The sequence below is a fragment of the Biomphalaria glabrata genome, chromosome 15, assembly GCF_947242115.1.
Source record: "Biomphalaria glabrata chromosome 15, xgBioGlab47.1, whole genome shotgun sequence".
In the NCBI taxonomy this organism is placed as follows: Eukaryota; Metazoa; Mollusca; class Gastropoda; family Planorbidae; genus Biomphalaria; species Biomphalaria glabrata.
In genome coordinates, this window is record NC_074725.1 from 27,751,234 (window position 1) to 27,775,839 (window position 24,606).

Below are 24,606 nucleotides of genomic sequence, written 5' to 3' on the forward strand. Positions count from 1 at the left end.
CAAACATGGGGGAAACATAAATATCTTTTAGGCCTACTAAATAAAGGAAGCATAGATGTTGAGTTTTCTTTTGTGTGTGTGCACCTTTTTTAGCACTGCAGAATCCAATTTTCTAAGAGCTTCTGTTGGTAGACACAAAATAGTTTCAATATTGAGGAAACAAACTTTGACTCTATGACTATTTAAAAATAAATAGGCAACTAACAAGCAGTAATAAAGGAGATTTGACGCAAACATTCTCTCCTAGTCATACATTTAGATTAAAATTATAGCCCTATTCCTTTGTAGTTGGCAAAATGGTGTTCAATACCATTTAGTTTTTAGGTGAAAGCTTTAATTTGAAGTTAAATAAATGTGTTTTTTTTTAATGTCAGTAAATAAGTGTACCAGTATGTCAAAGTCAGTCTGTTGAAATGACATGCACAGTAATAATTGAAATGTTCAAATGAAATCCACAAGTCAATTTTAAATCAGCTGTGAGGCACAAAGAATAAATTCAAGTCAGGAAGGTTCAACAATAACATGTTGAGTTGATATACAAAAAAAAACTTTACATCCACATCTAGCTTTCAAACTCGACACTATAGTAAAGTTCCCCTTTCAGATCTTGCAATCTATGGGGCAGATGATGTTAAGGTCATCTGTTTCTATGGCCAACGGTTAACAAGTAGGGTGTTATGTGACCAGCACAATGACCAACCACCTTTATTTTCCCCAATTAAAGTCAGGTACCCATTAGAGTTGGGTGGACTCAGGGGTGCCCTAAAAATTCCAAAATTGAAAATCCCAGTCTTCACAGAGATTCGACCCCAGGACCCCAGGTTCGGAAGCCGAGCTCTTAAACACTCAGCCACCGCACCATCACACTCAACACTACCAATAATAATAATAGTCTTAATTATGCTATTATTGGATTTACAATGAACGAAATACAGAGTAACAACTTGTGAAAATAAATCTGATATAGGCTTTGGTCTTAAAAAAAAAGTAGTGTCAAAAAGTCAAATTCAGCGCAGAAGAGAATTGGACAGTACTCTGAGACTAGGAATTTCAAACAATAGAATTTCAGGATGCGATTGTAGTGGCAACATGACACCCTTGTTAACCATCCACCGTTGAAACAGATGACTTTTACATCATCTAATACCATAGATTGCAAGATCTGAGAGGTACTTTCCTTTCCTTAATGACCATTAATTGTTTTACATTATGTAAGTTTGTACTAATGAACAGTTTCTACCATTCTGATATGATTAGAAATAACATCTCTCAATTAATAATTTTGTAATTTTCAAAATGTATACAAGCTATATGAATGCTCTAAAATTCAAATCAAATTTGGTTAACATGACAAAAACATATCATTTGATATGAACTGGAATTTATTTTATGTACAGTTTAGATCATTATATATTAACCAAATGTTATGAAAGCCACAGGTCATAACTTGTAAAAGTAGTAAACAATTTTACATTTATCTACAACTAAAGCCTATCAATCTATATACAGTGTTAGGATTGTACACAGGTTGATTACATTGTCAAGTTTCTTCAACATAAAATAAAGGGAATAAATAACAAAATAGATTTGACATGTATGTACACTGTCTTGTCCATAGGGTTCCCATACATCAGTTCAGACACCAGATATGCCTCCCATCCTGTCCACTGGGCACCTCGTTGACCTCTATGACCTGCAATAATTTAAAAAATTTTTTTTTAAGAAAGGTTTGATAAACTTAATAATAGAGATCAATAAAATGTTTTTGTAGGAAACACTCAAAATCAATAATTGAATGAGTTTTTGTTTTTAAAAAATTAGAACAATAATTTTATTAACTTAAATTATAACAAATGCAGATCCAAATGCCATAAAGTTAAATGTTCAATAGGGCAAGAACAATAATGAAAAGAAATGGTAGAAAGGAAACCACTTTACAATTGCTTACAGTTTGATTAAAAAAAGAGGTAAATTCAGTGGTGCCATCCCAGATGGAGGAAAACTAGAAAAATCCATTGCAACTGGAGAGCTCTCTGACAGCCACAGAGCAGAAAGGGAAGCACTAGCACTAGCGTCTACCATGCTAGCAAATCATCCAAGTTCCCCACACAGACAGATTGGCTTTCTAACCGTTGCGAAAACAACCCTCCAAAGCTTGCAAAACTTTGATTCATCTTGTATTAAAAACCTCAGAACAGCACTTACAAAGCTCAACAACAACAGCAAAAAAAATGTTATTCAATGGATACCAGCTCATATACAACTAGAAGGAAATGAGAAGGCTGACACACTCGCCAAGAGTGGGAGAACTAACTCACAAATAAACTCTGCACTCTATCCAGAAGAATTGAAGAAATTAATTGTAAATAAAATAAATGAGAAATGGACGAGCTCTCATCCAAATCACAAGAAAGATGATGCTAACTATAAGCTATCCCGACAAGACCAACGTCTAATCTTTCGACTCAGGACCGGACACAACAGAATGTGACAACACATGTACCGGAAGCTCAAAATTGGAACCAGTGAAATCTGCCCATGTGGCGTATAACCAGAGAATGCCGACCACATCCTCCAAAACTGCTCTCTTTACCAAAAGGCCAGTATAAGACACTGGCCCCAAAACACCACAATAGAAAGAAAACGATATGGAGAGCTCCCTGATTTGGAAACCACTGCGCAGTTCATCTCATGTATTGGTCTAGCCATCTGAACGCTCCAACACAACAATGAGAACGAAGAAGTGGTGCCATCACAATTATAAGTTTCAGACATAAATATTATTATAGCTCTGCCCAAACATTCTCTAAATGACAGATTTTCAAACAAAACCTCTTTAATATTTTAGTTTTGTATGCCTGTGTCAGATCCTTCATATCATGATTTAATTAGAAATTCAACTTTATGTAATAAAAATATAACCTATGTAAAGAAATAAAATTGTATAAATGAATCTTCAATTTGTAGAAAGTTACCTCCCCATACTGTCTCTCCTCACCAGGATGCAGAGTGAGTGATAGGATGAATGTTGTGGGTTGAGGAGTGGTTTCCCACATACTTTCATTACTATTGAGGCTATGTTAGATGCTCTGTATCTCCCCCTGCATGTGAATGTTGTCCATTTCAGAAACCTCCATCTGTTTATGAAGTACTTATACTGCACTCTTAGAGTAGCATGCTCAGGTCCCTTTCAACCTGACCAAAGGTGTCAAAGAAAAGGTATACATTTAATAATATGTATCAATAAAATGCTTCAATGTAAAAAAAAATGTCTTCCACCAGCATACATTCTATTCCAATCAATTATTTTAATGTAAAACAATGGCCAAGATGTAGAGCACACAGCATCAAGCAGAAGGTCTTGGTTTCAATCATGATGCTGATTGAAACAGCAGTAATTTCTGTACATCTCTTAAGGAAAGCTGAGATTTTTGGGTAAAGTAATATGGCATGCAGGGGACATAACTCCCTTGTCTCACAGGTAAAGTAATATGGCATGCAGGGGACATAACTCCCTTGTCTCACCAACCTAAAATTGTCAAACAACCTTTTGTGATCACTGCCTAAAAATTACACAATAGGCTCTTCATCCAAAGATTAATCTCTGAAAGGAACCTAATGCTTACTACTCCTTGCTCAAAGAGAACTTTCAATAAAATTAATGACTTCAAACAAAAATTAGCTGAAGCCAAATAACACCACATGATTATTGGAACCATTGGAATGAATTTAAAAAAACTGGCAGATTCAACAGATGATATATTCTAAAAGGCAGCAAGTTAAAGTTTTAGCAATGAATAAAATGACTACAGATATGCTAGGACAAATTTGTACAAATACTCCTTCTTCCCTAGTGCTATTAGAGCATGGAATGGGTTGCCTGAGCTAGCCAGGAAAACCAGTGACTTGGCAGAATTGAAGTCATTGGTTAATATGCATGACTAAATGCATGACGCGTAGGATGTAATCATCTTCTTTTTTGAAGTAACGTCTGTATTATATAAGATAAGATAAGATTGGAAAGATAGACAAAATCTAGACATCATCTGCTCTTACTGGCAGACTCTAGAAAGATGGACAAAGCCTAGAATTTATCACTTTCACAATAAAAAATACATGAAGCAAAGAAAAAGAAGATACTATCTGAAATGAATGTGACATTAATGAACTTTAATTCAATATGAAAAGCCTGTATTTCTCTTTCTCTTACCTTATGTTTCTGTGACAGAAATGTTTTCTGATCTTCTAGACTTGTCATTTTCTCCATTAGTTCATTTACTGAATTGTTTTTGTCTTTCTGAAGTTATTCCAACCTGCAGAAAAGCAAACAGAAATATAGGATTACAAATTGTATCATTTTATACACTTAGAAAAAAAGTAAAGACCTATATATTTTATCTAAATAATGCAGTTTTTAATTGATCATTGATCTCTGTATTTCAAAATTTACTAACATCTCAGCACCCCCCCCCCCGACACTTGTGTTTGACAAGTCATTTAAATTAATCACAGCTAGATCAGACAAACACATCAAATCCTTAAGAAAAAATTAAATTATAGCTTTTATATAGCGCTAGGAGAAGGTTTTCCGTGCTGACTTTAGGCACTCAGTAAACACAACTCTTCTCGAGTTGGGTGTCAAACCTCAAGCTCTTATCATAGGTAGCCAAGCCAAGCCAAGTTCAAGCATACTTAGTCTCTCGACCATGCTTGCCAAATTATCAACATTAGATTGTAAAAAAAAAAGAAAAAAAAAACGGCAATGAATGAAAATAAAACAGCAATATAGTAAATATTTAAATATAAAAATAGTAAATATTAAAAATATAACTATTTGGAAACTAGATATACTGAAGTATTTTTCGAGTGTACTTTTATTGTGCAATTTTTTGTTTGATATTTCTTTTAGTTATCTCTTTTTGTTTAAATCAAATTTGACCAAATTAAATTTGATGCTCGTCATTTTTTTAAACATTAGTTTTATTAATTTATCCTGTGTTGTTGGGGCACCACTAATTAATCTTTTAAAGCTTCTCAGTAAATCTGAAGTATAAACGTGACCTAAGAAGAGATAGATATACCAATATCTGCTTTTATGTATTGCTTGTTTTATGCCTTCAAATATGATACTTGGTAGGTTTTCTAAGTATTTTTTAAATTGATCACTGGAGTATCAGTTGTTTTATACCTTCCGGTATGATTATTTTTAAAAATTCAAAAGTGACTTTTAACTTTGCACACCTTTGCATTTGTTATTACATTAAAAATGTTATTTTAAAACTGATTACACACTGCCAAATTATGTGTCCTTACTGGTTAAGTTATCTCCCTTACCTGTCTAGCAGACATGAGCTGTTCCTGTAGATCTTTCATGCTTACTTCCAATTTAGTTATCTGTGACTTGTAGTCTTCTTCAGATGACTTCCATTTGGCTTCAGCTTCAGCCATCTTGTGCTCCAACTAAAGAGGAAGCAATTATAAAAAAAATGGACCTTTTTTTTATACTTAAGAGTAAACTTAACTTAAACCTGTTCCATCTACCAGGGTCATGAGAAAGGGGGTGTAGTAGAAAGACTGTAGCAATGTCATTTGTGAGTTATGATGGAGTACAAGACATTTTTTCTATTATGGATTTCACATGTTTACTGTGCCTTGTAATCTAAATATCTTTAGTTGTATGCTGTCCAAACTGGCATAGGCTAGTAGATTCTTTACAAAATAATGTTTTTCGTTTGCTGGGTGGGGACATAAATTTGGAGTAAGTGACCATCTTTATGTCATTCTTTGCATTTTCTCATCTGTCTTGGCTTACACTTTTCAGGCCTTTCAAGAGTATTGAGTGGAATTTTGAATTTCGGGATTTTTAGGGCGCCCCTAAGTCCACCCAACTCTGATGGTTAGGTAGGGGAAAGTAAAGGCAGTTCGTCGTTGTGCTAGTCAAATGACACCCTGCCTATTGGCCAAAGAAATAGATGACCTTAGCATCATCTGCCCTATAGAGCACATGATTTGAAAGGGGAATTTCACTTTACAAGATTATTGATTCTCTTCTCTTAACTACTTCTAACAAGATACGAATCTATAATACAAATGTTAAGTCTGTCTTTCTATACAGTTCAGAAACTTGAAGAGCCACTAAAACAAATACGGAAAAGCTCCAGACTTTTGTTAACAGATGCCTAAGCCGGATACTAGGAATTAGGTGGCCAGAAAAGATAACTACTGTCGATTTGTGGGAGAGTATAGACAAAAGCCCATAGTCCAAGACATCACAAAACGAATATGGAGCTGGATAGGACACACCCTTCAAAAACCAACTACCAATGTTGCAAGGAAGGCACTTGATAGGAACCCACAAAGTAAGAGGAAAGTAGGCAGACCCAAGCAAACCTGGAAGAGGTCAGTCATCAGTGAAGCTGAGGGTACTGGAATGACATGAGAGCAGATGAAAAAAGCTGCTCAGAACCGAATTCAGTGGAGAGGTGTGGTTGCAGCCCTATGCTCCCCTGGGAGTGGACAGGATTAAGTAGTAAGTAAACATCTGCTGAGAACTGACAAAAGTATGTAAGAGTTTGACATAGAATGGCAAATGTACTATTGCAGATTTTTTTAATGCTTTGAGAGTGGTGCTATCTGGATGCACTGTGCACAGATTTTACACCTTAATAGTTTATCAAACAGTCTACAGTAGCAGTGTTAAGTGTATTAAGTAGTAATATAAAGAAATGGAATATTTTTTGTCTTAAATGTCCTTTGGTTCCATTTCAAATCTTCTGATACAGATTTTTTTAAAAGTTGTATAATGCTGTCTAACAAAACAGTAATCAGTTCGATCATTCGATTAGTGACTATCAACTTTAACCCTACACATCTCGTTATAGCACACAAGTTTCAGCAAGGGGAACAACTTACCAATTGTTTCTCTTTATGGATTTCTTCCAGTTGTAGTCTCACAACACACAGCTCTGCCTTTGATGCTCTCAATTTAGTTTTCAATACATCAAAACTTCCATCTTTCACCTGCAGAAACAGTGATACCATGATAAAACAATGGAGTCAATCAAAAAAAGTTTTTAAAACAATGCACTGAATTCTGTGTTCTTTCAGTCCTGTCTGATGTTAGTAGAAATACTTTTATTTTTAACAAGGCGTATATCACATTTGAAGACTAATATGTATCCCAATACAAATGTGCAGATCTAGTTACAGCTAAGTAACATGGTGACTTTATTTTACAAATATTTTCTGCCTGCCATCACTCTATAAGGATTTTTTTTAAAGTCTACTTTGATTGGCTAAAGGTTTTGGGATGTTTAAAGTCTACTTTGATTGGCTAAAGGTTTTGGGATGTTTAAAGTATACTTTGATTGGCTAAAGGTTTTGTGATGTTTAAAGTCTACTTTGATTGGCTAAAGGTTTTGGGATGTTTAAAGTCTACTTTGATTGGCTAAAGGTTTTGGGATGTTTAAAGTCTACTTTGATTGGCTAAAGGTTTTGGGATGTTTAAAGTCTACTTTGATTGGCTAAAGGTTTTGGAATGTTTAAAGTCTACTTTGCAAAAGCACTTTCAGTCCAAAAAAGTGCCTTAAAAGGAAAATGTTAATAATGAAAACGCTTTAGTACTTACTTTTAACTCTGCTTTGAGGGTGTCTATATGTCTGAGCAAAACTTCCCTCTCCTCTTTACTGCTGACCAACTGACCTTTCTTAAACTCTGCTAACTGTGTGATCAACATCTCAACATCCTTGTTGGCCCGCTTCCTGAACTCTTTAGCTTTATCTGCTTCGTCTTGTATAGCATCTAAACTAGCCTGCAGCTTCTGTAACATTAATAATAATATTACATTTCTTAAGTATAAATACTCTCCACAAAATGCACAAGTCTATCCACTATCTACTCTTTTGGCAAGGGTTCTCACCCTCAATTTAGGAGGCCAGGTAGAATTGTTTGTTAGAGAAATGAAATAAGCCTTTAGAGAAGACAAATTGAATCTCCTTTGAGGTGCCAAATGGAACCGAGTTCATACAATGGTGGGGATGGAAGAGAGCCCAAAACAAACTGTCACTACGCTCTTTACTTCAAAGAATCATTTCCATGGCAGACACCTACAAGGCTATCTGCCTCAACTTTAGTCAAGAGTGTCTTAACATCCCTAGGAAAACAGATAAATGAATTGGCATCTACTTGGAATCCTTTCAGACAGAAACATTTCTTTCAATCATGGGATGGGCGCTTTCATTGATCTAGAGCTTTAAAGATACCTAGTTTTAACTCTAGTGACCATTACAAATTTGGTGTTAATTGAAAATTTATTTTTTTTTTAATTTCATGTCATGTTTGTAAATTAAGTGACTCAGGATAGGAAGATGAATAAAATAACAATGTACCCAATGGTGATATCAGCTAAAGGGGAAGTGACAACAGAGCTCCCTGGTATCCTTGTACAAAATTTACAAGTATGTTTTAATCAATGACACATCATCATGCAGATAGAGAAGCTAGATGTACAAATATTATGACAATAATTAAAAATAAGAGATCACTTTGAAGAGAGAGAGACAGAGCACTTGAAAGAAGGCAGCTTCCAAACAGGGCAGCTGGAAATTTCTTATAAAGGCCATGGGATACAGGTTTGAGACCAAACAAATCTGCGCAGAGGACAAATGTGGACAGCAAATAGAGAACTTAAATCGATCACCTTCAGACAACAATATGTAGATCACAGGACTGTGTAACTACATGAAATACTGCAAATCCTCCTTAATCTTCAGACTTTAAAACAAGCCTTACTATTATTATTATTACAATTAGTATTTGTATCAATCCATGAGGTTAAAAATCAAGATAAATTTTTGTTTTCTTACCTGCATTATACTGTGAACAGGTTTAGACATTTCTTCTTCTTGATCAAGTTCTTTCAAAATGGAATCTTGCAGTCGAATGCCTAGCTCCTCTTCTTTTATGTCCACATTGTCTGATGCCTTAGCATGTATAAATATTATGCCAATTAGTAATTGTATAAAATTTTTCATTTCATTAAGTAAAAAATCTAAGTCAAAATAACAAATATTTTCTAACCTGCACCATATCGGAAACAGGTTTAGACATTTCTTCTTCTTGTCCAGGTTCTTTCAAAAGGAAATCTTGCAGTTCAATGTCTAGCTCCTCTTTTATGTCCAGATTATCTGACTCCTTAGAATGTACAAATAATTAGTAATTGTATACAATAAATCATTTCATTAAATTTAAAAATTAAGGTCAATACAAAATTTTTTCTAACCTTCTCCATATTGTTAACAGGTTTAGAAATGTCTTCTTGTTGATAAGAATCTTCTAAAAAGAAATCTTGCAATTGAATGCCAAGTTCCTCTTTTATGTCCATATTGTCTGATTCCTTAGTACTGAAAAAGGATTGGCAAGGATGTTTTTTCTCTGGAGTTCTAGAATTGTGTAGATTAAGGGCTTTCTTGGTATATTTAGGTGCTAATCTCTTGGTTTTTGGTTTATACTGAAAATAAACAAATTAAAAACAGAATTTATTTTTACATTATTGTGGGTTTGATATGAGTTTCATAACAAAAAAAAGAGACAGTGAAAAATATTACTTCATCATTATTAAGATTGTCAGCTGATTTTTTAAGATGTCCAACTCTATCTGATGATCTAGCAGAACTTCTACTAATTCTAGCCAACATTGCTTCTTCACGCTTTTTATTTTTCCTTTCTCTGTCTTTAAGCCTGAAGACACAAAATAAGAGTTTTAATCAAATATATATATATATATATATATATATATATATATATATATATATACATTTATAATTTGTTTTTTAGGCACGTAGGCTGAGTTGTGGTAAAGCGCTTGGCTTCTGAACTGAGGGGTCCTGGTTTCAAATACTGGTGAAGACTGGGAATTTTTATTTTGGGATCTTTAAGGTGCCTTAACTCTAATAGTTACCTGATATTAGTTGGGGAAAAGTAAAGGCGGTTGGTTGTTGTGTGTGCTGCATGATACCCTTATTAACTATGGGCTAAGGAAACAGATGACCTTTACACCATTTGATTTATAGATCGCAAAGTCTGAAAGGGTAACTTTGCATAATTTTTGTTTTCTATTAAAAATGAACCTTTAGATTCAAGATAAATTAAAAAATCACACACACACTCACAAACACACATTATATATATACTGTGCATTTTTTGTAAAATAAATATAGGTGCCAGCACTCATTGATAGATTGCCTAAATTTTAACTACTAATAAATTAATAATAAATGTTAAAATACAAGAAAAGTAATAATTTTTTCCCCACATTGAAAAAGGTGCCGTTAGACCATACTGGTGCATACCGTCACAAAGAAAAACACTGTATATATGTGTGTGTAAGTGATATATAGATATATTAAATATAGCTTACCTTATAGCAGTTTTTTTTTGATGGCTCAAAGCTGCTCGCTGAGCTCTTCTCTGGCTTGATTGATATTTCCTTAACTCATTGGGTGACATATCTTTGGGTCTCTTTTTTGGAGTGGTTGAATCGGCAACTGCACTTTTCCTTGTTTGACCAGACTTTATTTTCCAATAATAGTCCCTTGCATACCGCCTGTAAATACAAGTGAAAAATAGAAAGCTGGCTTTAAATATATATATATATATAAATATATATATATATATAAAAACTTTACTAATATAGGCTACTTTAGAACCTATATTACATGTGAGGATTCGGATACTCTAATGCATCCAATATAATCTTTTTTATATACGTCAAAATGCAAAAAAATTGTTAGTATTAGATCTAATTAGGCCTACCTTTTTTCTTCTTTCTTTGTATTGTATTCATCTATTTCAGCCTGCGTATGGTTACCTTCTTCCCACTGTTTTTTTTTCTTTAGTAAGTACTTCTTTGCAGCCGCTCTTTCTTTTGCCAACAGTTCTGCGTACTTTTCTGGATTTTCTGTCTTTAACTTGCGACGGCGAGTTTGAGTAGCTGGCATTTTTTATTGAAAGTCAAATCAGATTTGCTTGTAAAAAAAAAAAAGGCAATTTTTTGAAAAGTATAATATGCCTATAGATATCAAAAAAGGTTATAGTGATGTAGATTATTGTAGATTTACAACTAAAGACTACATAAATAGGTACTCTCTGGTGCTCTGAATCTAAAATCTAATCTCACATTTTAGAAACAATCTTTAAATTTTTATGGAGGACTATATGGGTTTGAGACCTGCCACTATCAGGTGACTATCTATACATCTATAGAAAAGATTGTGACTAGTTGGCATCTATTCTACACAGTTTTTTATATTAAGTATTGCTAAAATAGAATTAGTTTAGTTTAATGAATAAAATGTAGATCTATTTACTAGAATAGAATTAATTTTAGTTTAATGAATAAAATGTATTTAGTTTTAAAATTTAGACAAGATCTTATAGTGTTTTATCGTGATCTAGAATACTTGAAGTAGGTGCCCATCACTGTTAGTGTTAGTAGAAAGAAAGGGGGGAAAAGATCATGTTTTTGCTGATGGGTGTCTTAAAGTAAATATAGAGTAGTATATACTAGTATAGTTAACTTATATTATAGTGGCTATTAGTATTATATAGCCACTATAGGCCTAAGTATAAGGGGCCTTATTATATAAATTTATAAATTATATATAAAATATATAGTTATAGATATTACATCTATTACTAATATATTAGATATAGCCGGCGAATGTTACACAATATCACAATAAGTGACAATAAGACACGAGTTGAAATTATTTAACTCTGCTGAAGACTGAAACTGAAAAAACTTAGAAAGCCGACATCATGGTCATGTTATTATAACACTACTTGACTGAGTAACAGAGACCTAATTTATAAAGTATTTTACCAAGTAAATTATATCTATATTACCGAATGATCTGTGGATATATTATAGATCTAGTCTAAGTCTAGACTCTAGATCTAGAAGAATAGATGTCTATAGTTTAGATCTATTAACTAGATCTATTATCCAGCACATTGTATTGTTGAAATTAAGTTCCGCCGACAGAAATTCTCATTGGCTGTTTAAAAAAACAAAAACGTTGAGCAAAATGTAGGCTTTTTTTTTAATTTATTTATTACCAAAAGTTTATCTAAATGATGAAGTTATATATATCTATATATATATATATATATATATATATATATATATATATATATATATATATATATATATATATATATATATATATTGCCAGACAGTTTAGTGTTATTTAACATTTGCTTATTTATTAAGACTGTGTCTGTTTTTTTTTTATCGTTTATCGTGGCATAAAAAATTATCAATAAGGTATTTTTGAGTCGTTTAACTTCAAGTGCAAATGCATACCACGTACAGTCGTACATGCTTTCTATTGAATCTATTATCATCTGACCCAAATGATACTACAGTAACTATAATAAGCTATGCAGTCTTGAAAGAAGCCTGCCATAAAGACATAAAAAGTCAATACAAGATGTATTTCCTTTTTTTTTAATCATAGACAACTATATCTATACATTTCATTATCAAGTTTTCCAAACATTGTCAAATCATGTTTGTCATTTCTTACTCTCGTCACACGTACCACACATAGTCAAAAATGCCTATCGTAACATATTGGGCGCCCGCAGGGGGGTGCAATGTGGTGCACATGCATCTCCCCCCCCCCCCTGGATTTTGAGTAGACTAATTCTAGACATTTTTTTTTTGCACCACCAAATCAATTAACTTCAAAGTAGCAACTGAAAAAAATAGTAGGCCTACTTCCACTGTTGTACAGTTGTAGGCCAATAAGGTTTGTAAAATAATAGTATTATATGTACATTTCTCACTAGCGCGTCAGTGCAACACCGCTGGTGTTTACGTAATAAATGAGTTCCTAATATGTCTTCCCTCTTAAACACTAGTTTAAACACTAGTGACACAAATATTCTACATGGTGTCAGAATTTGCTTATCTGGAATTGATGACGTCTATGTACATGCACCTTTCTAGACCCTCAGTAGCCAAATTTTAGTCACATTAAAAAAAAAAAAATCAATTAACTTTTTCTAAGTAACTTAACAATTAGTGCTTTCAATTAAATTAAGTACAGTTATAAGGATAAGCTATATTATATTAGGCCTATTGCATTAAACTGGAATAAGTAACTAGGCTTATCAGGGGTTGATAACCGACCATGTAGGCCTATAGGCCCTACGATTTAGTTTAGGTTTGCAATTTTCTGCACTATAAAAACTGTGAACTATTCTACGGCACGTGACGATTTGTTTTCATTGGCACATAATTAGAGTTAGGCCTATTATTATATTTAGTTTATGGTTTAGAATAGAATAAATGTTGTTTGTTGTTGTTTTGGTACTTGGAGGAGAAATCCTTCCCAGCTGTCTTTCGATGTGATAAATATAGGCCTAAATGTTTCTTTGAACAAGAGTGAAGTGTGCAGTCATCTTGGTAGGCTAAATGTATTCACGTCTTGCGGAATTGCGGTCGGAGTTAGTGATTGATAAAGTAGCAGGTTAAACATGTCCACCAGTTTAAGAAGGCAGAAGATTTAAGAAAGTTCTTCACCGTCGTCCGAGTCAAAACTTTGATTTGGATCAACGAAGCACTGGCAGCAGCAAGAAACTGAAACTGCAGATATCTCAGGCACTGAGCAGATGTTTTTGGATGTTCGGTTTGATTGTATTCGAGAAGACTTCTTTGGTTTTGTCCCTGTCGCACTGTCTGTGTCCAGACTAACTGCGCATGTAAAGTAAGTGCCGGCTCCTCGTGTGTTTCTGGTTTGCCTTTTCATTGTCGCCAATCATTCATCTATTCTTTAACCAGATTCTCAAATGTTTCAGTCTCATAAGCTCACCATCACTCTCACTGACTCATTCAAAACCCAACTTGACCATGTCGAGAAAAACTTCAGGGATTACATCTTAATTAAGTAAGGCGAGACTGCTGTTAGACAAACGTGAACGTGAAGAAGGATCTTAGCACTATGCATGATTAGCGTTTATCGTCAGCATTGCGACGAGAAGCGATTCATTAGTCAAGTTATTGACAGTTTCGGCAGCCACAGTCCATGTTTGCAGTGTTTTGTTTGATCGACCGTAGATAGGCAAGGGCTGCACGGATCAACTTAACAACGTATACAGTAGGCCTAATATTGAATATTTTATTTAATTTACACAAAAGTAGTTACAGTGCACTTAATATCGCATATGGTTGGGGGGGGGGGGGGGCATCAGTTCTTTTCTTTAATATTCTCTCTAACAAGAAATTTGAAGCTACTATTTTGAGCCAAAGGTAGCAACTTGCACCTCCCCCCCCCCCCCCTTGCAAAAAATTCTGCGGGCGCCCATGCCTGAACAAGAAAGAAAAAGTATTATAGACATCGACATTTCATAAGATGGCAGAAAAGAGGAGACAAGTCTTAACTATGGTGATGGATGTGTCATTGACAATCGAACTTGTCTTACAATAGACCTCCAAGTAATGTCAAAATACTGCCATGCTTGCAGCAAGAAAAAAAATACAAATGGGACACACACACAAAAAAAGCCATTACTAATGAACAATACGTGAAGCATATTTTAAAATTCTTCCTAAATTTCAGTCAATTTTTAGAGAACTTATCCTGTATGTGATCTGAAGAGTTCTCTTTATGGACTGCATTCGAACATATTCATCACAAACATCTAACGCAGATATGGGGCCGCCTTTGTTTTCCTTTTTGCATGAACTTTAGTTAGGCCAATATTGGACTCTGCATCCTCTGTTTGGGACCCCTCAACTCAAGAAAATATAAAGAAAATAGTACAAATACAAAATAGAGCAGTGAGATTTACAACAAACGAATATTCATATTTGATTAAAGTAACACCTTTAGCAAAAATCATTAAACTTAGAGACACTAAAGGACAGAAGAATACAAAGTAAAGGAGCTATATAATACAGAAAACAACAAGCCATAATTTACAAATCGAAAAACAAAAGCTAATGAAATGCTCAGAAAGACACAAAGATAGATGCACATTTCTTATTCCATACGCTAGAACACATTCATACTAGTGCTCCTTCTTCCTTAGTGCCATTAGAAAATGGAATGGGCTGCTTGATCCATGAATCAGCCAGGAAAACCAACTACTTAGCAGAGTTTAAGTCATTGATTAATATGCATGACTAGATTGACACATGAAATAGTAAGTAGGCCTATTTATCTTCTTTTTTTTAAAAGTAATTTTAAAAGATAAAAGCATCTTGCGTTGCCACTTACACTAACAAACATGCCAGAGACATCAGTCGTCAAGGGATAGTCAAAAAGTCAAGTCAAAATTTTATTTAAAAAAAAATGTTTCTTACCTTTTTCAAACGGGAGCAGATAAAAATCTAAATCCAAAAGTTTTAGTCAGCATTTTTCAAACAGTAAACACAAAGGGGCTCATTCTGAATAGTGGGGGTACAAAGAGATTTTGGTTTTCCCCCAAGGTCTAAAATCTTTTGTATTTCAAGTAAAGTAAAGCTCCCCTTAAAGACCTTGTGGTCTATAGAGCAGATGATGTAATGGTCATCCGTTTCTGTGACCTACGGTTAGCGAGGGTGTCATGTGGCCATCACAACGACGATCCGCCTTTACTTTTCCCCAACTGATGTCAGGTACCCATTAGAGCTGGGTGGACTCAGAGGCGCTTTACCACTCATCCACCTGTTGTATTTACAATAAAGCTATTGATCCATATAATTGATTGCTGTTAAAATCCTGAAACATTTGATTGCAAGTTAAATGCTTTGTTGAATTAACACAAGATAAGAACATCCACCTCCCCCCTCCACTTAGTCTTCAAATGTTGCCTGCAACATGCATAGATAGGCCTATATTATTTATTTACAGGTGGCTCACCATACTTGGCTGTTAAAAATCAACGAAGCTAAAGACTATTTTGATAAAACTCATCCTGGAGGGGGTTGAAATGATGTGTATTATATGTATCACATTGATTTTATCAAGTTCTCATTTGTACATTATCTTCACATGTGATGAGTCTTTCTAGAATTTATTTTTTTGGCAGTTACATATGTATTATATTAAGTTCCTCTTTCAGACATTGCGATCTATAGGGCAGATGATGTTAAGGTCATTTGTTTCTTTGGCCTATGGTTTATGAGCAGGGTGTCATGTGGCCAGCAAATCGACTAACATTTTTTTTACTTTCCCCAACTTATGTCAGGTACCCATTTAAGTTGGGTGGACTCAGGGGCGCCCTATGAATCCCGAAATTCAAAATCCCAGTCTTCAGCAAGATTCGAACCCAGGACCCCAGGTTCAGAAGCCAAGCACGTCACCACTCAGCCTTAGCACGACCTAGGTACATCTGCATGAACTAAAATGAAATTCTTTTGCCAAATAAATAAATAAAAAGTGCTAAATGTCTAGAGAGCTGCTAGTGGGTAAAGATTGTGTTGTTTATAGACAAAAATTCAGTTTGAAGTAGATAATTGATAATGCATTTTACATATTTTTAAACTGTGAATCTTGTTTATTTTTTTTATTTTTTAAAATTAACAAACAATTATTATGGTACTGCATACACAATATCTTAAAGCTACTATACTTTAAATAAACAATTTCACAAGAAAACAAATTTTTAATGCATTTTGTAAGAAATAATATACTTTTATTATAAAAAAGTTTTTTCCACACATTTTTAAAAATTGTTTTTCATAAAACAAGCTAAGTCAAATAACTGTTTTCAATCAGCGTAACTAGATAAATGTCAAAGTCAGTCTATTGATAAATATTGATTTAAATTTCAAAAAAAAAATCACGAGTCAATTGTAACATTGTAGTGTGTCACAAAGAATAAAGTCAAGTCTGGAATGTTGATAACATATCATCCAAGTTGACACAATATTTGAATAATGACCTTTACATTCATATTTTTGTCCTACACTAATGAACAATTGTTGCTAACAAATTTTCATGATAAGAAATAACTTCTCAGTCATTAGGTAATTTAAAAAAAAACCACCACACTATTTGTATAAACTGAAATTGAACAGGAAAGAAGCATATGATTTGATATGAACTTGAATAGACACAAAAACTCTTTTGTTTATTCGGCAATCAAATCGTTGAACAATATGTAACTTACTGTTGTAAATTTTGCTTGTAATGTCAAAGAGAAACTGGGATATGAACATCTTGGATGCTATTGTACAAATGTTGGTTCTAATCATGTACTGTTTTTTGTAATGCACAATTGTAAAACAAATTACCTCACAGATAATAAAGATTATTATTATTAATTGTTTTAGATTATATACAATCAGCAAAGATTTAATAAAGGCCACCATTTGTTAACCAAATGTTATGAAAGCCACTGGTCACAACTTGTAAAAATAGCAAACAGTTTTACATATCTATGTACAACAAAAGCCCATCAAAGTATGTACAGTGCTAGGGTTGTATCATTATAAGTTGATTACACTGTTAAGTTTCTTCAACATAAAACAAAGGGAATAAATAGCAAGATAGATTTGGCATGTATGTATGTACAACACTGTCTTGTCCAGAAGGTTCCTCAAGTCAGTCCAGACCACCTGTGGAGATATGTCTCCCCCATCCTGCCCTCTGGACACCTTGTTGACCTCCTTCACCTGCAAAAAATAAAAGAAAGGTTTCACAAATTAGTCACAGAGAAACATTTTATCATAGCCAACAGTCAGAATGAGTTGTTTTTTTTTTTACTTAATTTAAATAAATGCAAGTTAAATTTCAACCTAAGTTATATGTTTATTAGGACTTTGAAGAGTTTCTTAAAAAATCCACTACAAAGTGTGGAGTGTAACTATAAATGGTAGAAAAAGTACCTAATCAATAAGATATGGTACATTTTGAGTCATTTAAAAAAAAAGACAATGTCAATGCTGCAACCAAAATAATTTTATTGTTTTAGAAGTTGCAGACGCAAAGATAATTTTGTCCTCGCCCCCAAAACTTCCTCAGCATTACAGAATTTTAAGTAAAGACCAACATGATGACAGTGCCTAATGTATGGTCTAGCAGCTATCGTGTTCATAACAGCAACATAAATGAATTCTATTAGTAAAAAAACAAAGTCCATGCATTAAAAAGACACCCAAAATGCTAATCGACTCAAGTCATTAGATGTGACAATGACTAGATTACTGCCAGCAGTGTATCAACTTACTTTGTGCAACAGCTACTATTCTGGCTTTCTCCTCTGGGCTTAGTTTCAACATTGTGGCTCAGACTGGCACCAGCTGCTGTCTCTGTTCTCCAACTTTGGGACACACAAACTGGACACAAAATAGAGAATAGAAAAACCATAGAGAATATAAGAGTGTTGTATTAGCTCTAAGTCATCTTCATGTAATCTTATAAATGATCTAGCTTATAATGGCACACAGAATGCCATAGCACAGAACAAGAGAAACTGATCAAGTTAAAGACAAAGAATGATAAGTGCATAAAAAAGTTTTGAAACATTTGAAATAGGCTTAAGAGTAGTTCTTTCCATAAAAAGTCATAGGGTTGAATAAGAACTTATGCTTATACCTTAAAATTAAAGTTAAGCTTACATTACCTTCAAATTGTCAAAGTCGGCCTGAATTAGTTTTTTTTTTTTCTGGTTATTTAAAGCTCTTCTCTGAAGGAATCTACTTTAGACTCTAATGACTTTACAGTGTGTGAACTACTTTCATTTTGACCTTCAACCTTATCTTGCAATCTCTGATTCTCCACTGTCAAATTTGATATTTGAATCTAATAGGAAAAGTGAAAATAGGAAAATTCATGATCATAACTATCTAACTAACAAAATTATGATTATTGTCCTAAACTATTTGATTTCTCTATTTCCTCAAACCTTGAGCTCTTCATTTTGTTGGATCATTTCTTCTAGTTGTGCTTCTAGTTGTGCTTTGAGCTGAAGTTCTGAAGACTTCTGTGTTGTTTCCTATAAGAGAAATAAATTCTAGGCAATCACCAAGAGGAACGTATTATGAATGAATAGGAAACACACAGTATTAAAAATTATGAAAAAAACAACAACAAACAAACTAGTAAGCAATGACTTCATCATAAAACGAATAATCAGATGTATAGTACATGGTGTGAGAAATTTAACCTTTTGCATAAAAAAAAAAAAAGTAAAGTAATCCTTTCAAACCTTGCAATCTCTAGTGCAGATGAAGGTCATCTGTTTCTATGGCTGATGATTAATTAGGTGTCATGTGGCCAGCACAATGACAAACTGTCTTTACTTACCCAAATAATGTTAAGTACCGATTACCAAACCCCAAAATCCCTGTCTTCTCTGACATTTGAACTTGAGAACCATTGGTTTGGAAACCACTCAGCCCCCTTAGTTTGCTTTAAATCTGCTATATTTGTCATAAAGTTTTAATCTACTTTTTGGGGCATAGTGGTTTAGAGCTTACAGTGCTTGACTACAATATAAAATCCCAAGTTCAGTTCTGGTGTTTGTTTATATTTCATATTTATGTCTTAAATGATTACCTAAAAGTTGTCTTTTTTTAGGTGATTAAATAATAGCAACGATTGCATTACCTGCTGCCTAGCATCAGACAATTCTTTATTAGTTTTAACCAAGAGTGACTTGAGCTTGTTGGCTCTAGCGTCTGCTTGAACTCTTTGCTCTTCAGATGCACCTAAAAAAAAAAACATTTTGTCTTAGATAACAACTAGAGCCATAAAGAATCAGATCACATGAAGCTAATTAAGTAAGTACTGTTCAATTAAGTTTTGATCTGATTAAATTAATGTATTCGTTTCAACATGCATGTAATTAACGCTTGAAAACCATCTTTTTTTTCTCATTCTGCCTGAATTATTATTTTTTCACACAATTTTTATTGCACATGCCTGTTTATAAATGTCATACAGTTGTTTCTGTTTGTTAAAAAATAGACTTGTATAAAATGTTGTTGGAAATTGAATGTACAAGATAATTTATACTTCAATGTTATAAATAGTTACCGTACTGGAAAAAAAAATTTAAGTAATATCAGAGATGAAAAAAAAATGATATTTGATTTCTTTAAAAAATTGACTTGGCCAAGAAAAAAAAAAAGAATATCCCAACAGTCCTTATTCATAGTATTGTAAAAAAAATTAACCTATAATCAAGTATCTAAGGAAAAACATAACACTGTCACACTTGATCAATATTTTGCAATATGAGGTTGCTTTCTACTAAAGCTAGGCTGGGGCTATGTCCCTTTCTGTTTTAGAGATATTGAAAGTAAACATTTTTAGGAACTAGATATACTGAATTATTTTTCCGATTTTTATTATATTAATCTAAAAAAAATGTAATTATTTTTTTTTAAAGATCTCTCTCTTTGAGTGGTCTTTAGATGTCGCATGATCATATGTTTTATGCCTTCAGATACGATGTTTAGTAGGTTGTCTTTCAGTGTCACGGTTGTTTTATACCTTCTAGTAAGATTCTTTCTAGGTTGACTTGTGTGGTTTTTAGATTATGACACAAATGGAATAAGCTCCAGCCTAAATAACCTGACAGTGTGCAGTCAAATGTCATTAAAAGGGTCGAAGGTGATTCATGACTATTTCACAAACTTTTGCATTTATTATTTGTTTTGAATATGAAAGGATTCAATCAAAATTGAAATAAAAACTATGTTAAAGACAAGTTATAAGTTAAGATAATCTTTCTTACTGATTTGTGTCTGCATGAGAGTGATCCTCTGGTCAGGTTTGTCCAGCTCTGCCTTCAACTCCTCAATTTTCTTGTCCCTCTCCACCTGATTGTAAAGTGTGGACAAATTGCACTCATAGTCAGCCATCTCCACGTCCACCATGCTGTTTTGTTTCATGGACTGAAATTTGTTTAAACCACTTTTTTAATGAGCTTAAACTAATTTCATTACCAGTATTCTTCTTCTTTAATATTATTTTTTGTTGTTGATATCTCTCCCCTAGGATGAAATGTTTTTTGTAAAAGTTGAATTACATACTGCCAACTTTCCTTAATTATCTCCCTTACCTGTCTAGCAGACATGAGCTGTTCCTGTAGATCTTTCATGCTTACTTCCAATTTAGTTATCTGCGACTTGTAGTCTTCTTCTGATGACTTCCATTGGGCTTTGGCTTCAGCCATTTTGTGCTTAAACTAAAGAGGACACCATTAAAGGGAAAGTGTTACATTCATCACAATTAAACTCTTTTGTAAACATATATGTCAGGTGTGTCTTATACTTGGAGTAGACATTAATTTAACCTATTCAATTTACAAGGGTCATGAGGAAGGTGTGAAATAGTCTGTTGCAAGGTGTGAGTTCTGATAGAGCATAAACCTTTTTTGATTTTTACAAAGCCCATGACCTTTCTTCTATGCCTCGTATGATTGGAGTATAAAACATTCATCTTTCTAGCATGGATTTCACCTTTCATGACAACTTCTACCATGTAACTTTAGTATTTTTAGTTGTATGCTCTCCGAACTGCCCTTGGCCGATAAACTTTGTTACTTAGTGTCCAAATTGGTTGGCCAGTTGATTCTATGATAAGGCATTACCAGTTGATTTTGTACTAAGAGACAGAATCAGTTGGCAAGTTAATTTCTTCACTAGTGTCCAAATTGGGTGGGGGCATACATTTCAGCTGTAGTTAAATAAATTATTTGCTTTCAGCATAGCAAACCCAATCACAAGAAAGTTGACTCTTACTATAAGCTATCCCGACAAGACCAACGTCTAATCTTTCGACTCAGGACCGGACACAACAGAATGCGACAACACATGTACCTGAAGCTCAAAATTGGAACTAGAGAAATCTGCCCATGTGGAGTATCACCAGAAAATGCTGACCATGTCCTCCAAAACTGCTCTCTTTACCAAGAGGCCCGTATAAGACATTGGCCCCAAATCACCCCAATAGAAAGAAAACTATATGGAGAGCTCCCTGATTTGGAAACCACTGCGCAGTTCATCTCATGTATTGGTCTAGTCATATGAACACTCCAACACAACAATGAGAACGATGAAGAAGAAGCATAGCAAAACAGTAATCAGTTTGATCGTTTCAGTACAATGTCAATCTAAGCAATGAGCTCCACAGAACATCCTGCAATAAGCCCCCAAGAAACTAGTGGATCCACTGTACCAAGACTTGGTTCCTTTTGTACTAGTGGCTATCAACTTTAACCCTTGACATTTAAATAATACACTTACAGTTTGTTTCTCTTTATTGATGTCTTCCAGTTGTAGTCTCACAACATACAGCTCTGTCTCTGATGCTTTCAGTTTTGTTCTCAACTCATCACAACTTCCATCTTTCACCTGCAGAAAATATCACAATAATATTATGCATTCAATTCTGAGTAATTTCAGTGTAGCCTGATGTGCACAGAGACTTTGTGTATTTAATTTGGTGAGACTATTATATAGCTAAGTAACATGGTGCCTTTATTTTTTAACATATTTTCTTCCTGCAATCTCTCAATATAATTTGCCCCCCCCCCCCCCCCCCCCCAAAAAAAAAAAAAAAAAAAAAACTTTAGTCTAGTTATGGCAATTTAAATGAACTTCAATGTCAATTGTGAAAATTGTTAATGAAATGTTAAAAAGTGCTGTTGCTCAAAAACTTTAATAAAGCAAGGGGGTTAAAATATAAATGGATTTTTCTTATAAAAAACTTTTATAAAAATAATTGAAGGCATTTAATATAAAACGTATTTTACAAAGATGAATTCAAATAGCCAGTGGATCAAAACTTGTCATCAAGATATTAATGAAATGAAAAAAAAAAAAAAAAGTTAGCAATGAAAAGATGCTTTACTAACTTACTTTTAACTCTGCTTTGAGGGTATCTATCTGTGTGATCAAAACTTCTCTCTCCTCTTTACTGCTGGCCAACTGACCTTTCAACTCTGTTAACTGCGTGACCAACAGCTCAATGTCTTTGTTGGCCTGCTTCCTGACCTCCTTAGCTTTCTCTGCTTCATCTTGTACAACATCTAAACTAGCCTGCAGTTTCTGTAGTAATAATAATACACTTCCTAAGTATGGATACCCTCCACAAGAGATATGTGTGAGTCTACCAGCTACCTCCTCTTTTCAGATAGGTATAAACAAAAAAATAATCTATATTTCAATCTATATCTACATTCTGACAAACAAGAAACATCTGTGATAATTATTGACAGCATTTAAAAAAAGAAGAAATTATATTGGTAAATTAAACAACTATGGATGATGAATCAAAGAACTATATCAACCAAAGGGGTAGTGACAACAAATCAAACTGATATATTTGAGACTCTGAATACACCTATGAAGATACTTATGGCGGGGAGACTAAACATTTTGTTTCACTTCAACTAATCTCGATGCTGGCAGGTGCAGAGATTGTCTATTAAAATGTTTGTTTGTTTTACATGTTTCGGATGTTCCTTCAGAGTTGAAGATAGTTTACTCCCTAGTCCAAACCTACCGCAAGACGACGGGGAATGGGAGCCGGCAGGATTTGAACCCTCGACAAATCTGAATGACAGTCCAGCGCGCAAACTGCACGACCAGGCAGCTCATATTTGTAATAATAAGGAAGTTTGTTTTTTTCAATTCAGAGTCATGTGCCATGGCCTAAACTGAAACCCCCTTTAAATTTCATGATTGATTAGACATGAATTAAAAAGATATTTGTTTCTGTGGATGTATATAATGTGAACAATGATGTCATGTGGTAAGCACAATGACCATCCATATTTACTTTCAACAACACAACACAAGTACTCAGTATGGAAAGGATTGTTTTGAACCACTGCTATTTTAGCACTGAACTTTTGGTGTGATAAGTTCTGACAATAAGTTAGAAAAAAACCCCACAAAACTTTTCATAATAAACATTTATTTCACTATATTAAACTAGATCTTAGGTCTATATAGGGGCAAGGGTCCTGGGTTGAATCTCGATAAAAACTTTTTTGATTTCAAGATTTTTTATGGCTCCACTGAGTCTACGCAACTGTAATGGGTACATGACTTTAGTTGTTAAAGTAAAAGTGGTTGGTTGTTGTGGTAGCAACATGACACCAGCTCGTTAAACACTGGCCAGAGAAACAGATGAACTTAACATCTCCCCCCCCCCCTTTTCCTTTTTTTTTAAAAAAAGGTGTTAACTATTTCCTGAATAAATGTCATGAAATAAGATAGGTCAGAGACCATGATATTGACATACTTTCCCTCCATAAATAATAGGCAAGGTGTTTGAGATGCACAGGATGAAATTCATTAGCTTTCTTTACATTTTCACCAAGAAATTTAAAATTTAGAGGGAGAAACTGCTGTGTGGGCATTCATCTCATTTCTATGAAATGATCCATAGTCACGTCACGATATAAGGAGGCCACAGAATATAGTGTCAAAAGTTTTTTTTTATTCATGCACATATTTACAAATAACTCTTTAGACAGACTTATTTAATCACTTATGTACAATAGCTGTCTGTACAAATATTATAACAATCAGTAACTGTATAAAAAACAGAAGATTAAAAGTCAAGAAAGAATTTTTTGTTTCTAACCTGCATTATA

At 33.8% G+C, this 24,606-nt stretch overlaps 2 protein-coding genes across 6 annotated transcripts in view; both read right to left on the reverse strand.

The window, feature by feature from the left end:
* The window catches only part of LOC106065974 (uncharacterized), a 33,396-nt gene extending 21,383 nt beyond the window's left edge, over positions 1-12,013 (reverse strand). For 2 of the 3 annotated variants that reach the window (XM_056011815.1, XM_056011814.1), the window contains exons 1-9: positions 11,905-12,013; positions 10,813-11,024; positions 10,418-10,603; positions 9,606-9,738; positions 9,281-9,508; positions 9,079-9,192; positions 8,865-8,981; positions 7,628-7,819; positions 6,913-7,020 (exon numbers count right to left, since the gene is read on the reverse strand). In XM_056011815.1, the coding sequence (XP_055867790.1) occupies positions 6,913-7,020; positions 7,628-7,819; positions 8,865-8,981; positions 9,079-9,192; positions 9,281-9,508; positions 9,606-9,738; positions 10,418-10,603; positions 10,813-10,997 (1,263 nt within the window). In that variant the 5' untranslated portion in view covers positions 10,998-11,024; positions 11,905-12,013. Of the gene's footprint in view, positions 1-33; positions 1,694-2,975; positions 3,196-4,210; positions 4,314-5,334; positions 5,461-6,912; positions 7,021-7,627; positions 7,820-8,864; positions 8,982-9,078; positions 9,193-9,280; positions 9,509-9,605; positions 9,739-10,417; positions 10,604-10,812; positions 11,025-11,904 lie in introns of those variants that run through there. The other variant, XM_056011816.1, reaches the window with a different exon arrangement.
* A 4,520-nt stretch (positions 12,014-16,533) lies between these two features.
* LOC106051377 (GRIP and coiled-coil domain-containing protein 2-like) overlaps positions 16,534-24,606 on the reverse strand; it is a 58,713-nt gene continuing 50,640 nt past the window's right edge. The window contains exons 15-20 of one of the 3 annotated variants that reach the window (XR_008774972.1): positions 20,734-20,893; positions 19,602-19,702; positions 18,898-18,987; positions 18,616-18,794; positions 18,220-18,328; positions 16,534-17,665 (exon numbers count right to left, since the gene is read on the reverse strand). The gene's annotated coding sequence lies outside the window, so the exon portion shown is untranslated. The remainder of the gene's footprint in view (positions 17,666-18,219; positions 18,329-18,615; positions 18,795-18,897; positions 18,988-19,601; positions 19,703-20,733; positions 20,894-24,606) is intronic. The other 2 variants (XR_008774971.1, XR_008774973.1) reach the window with 2 other exon arrangements.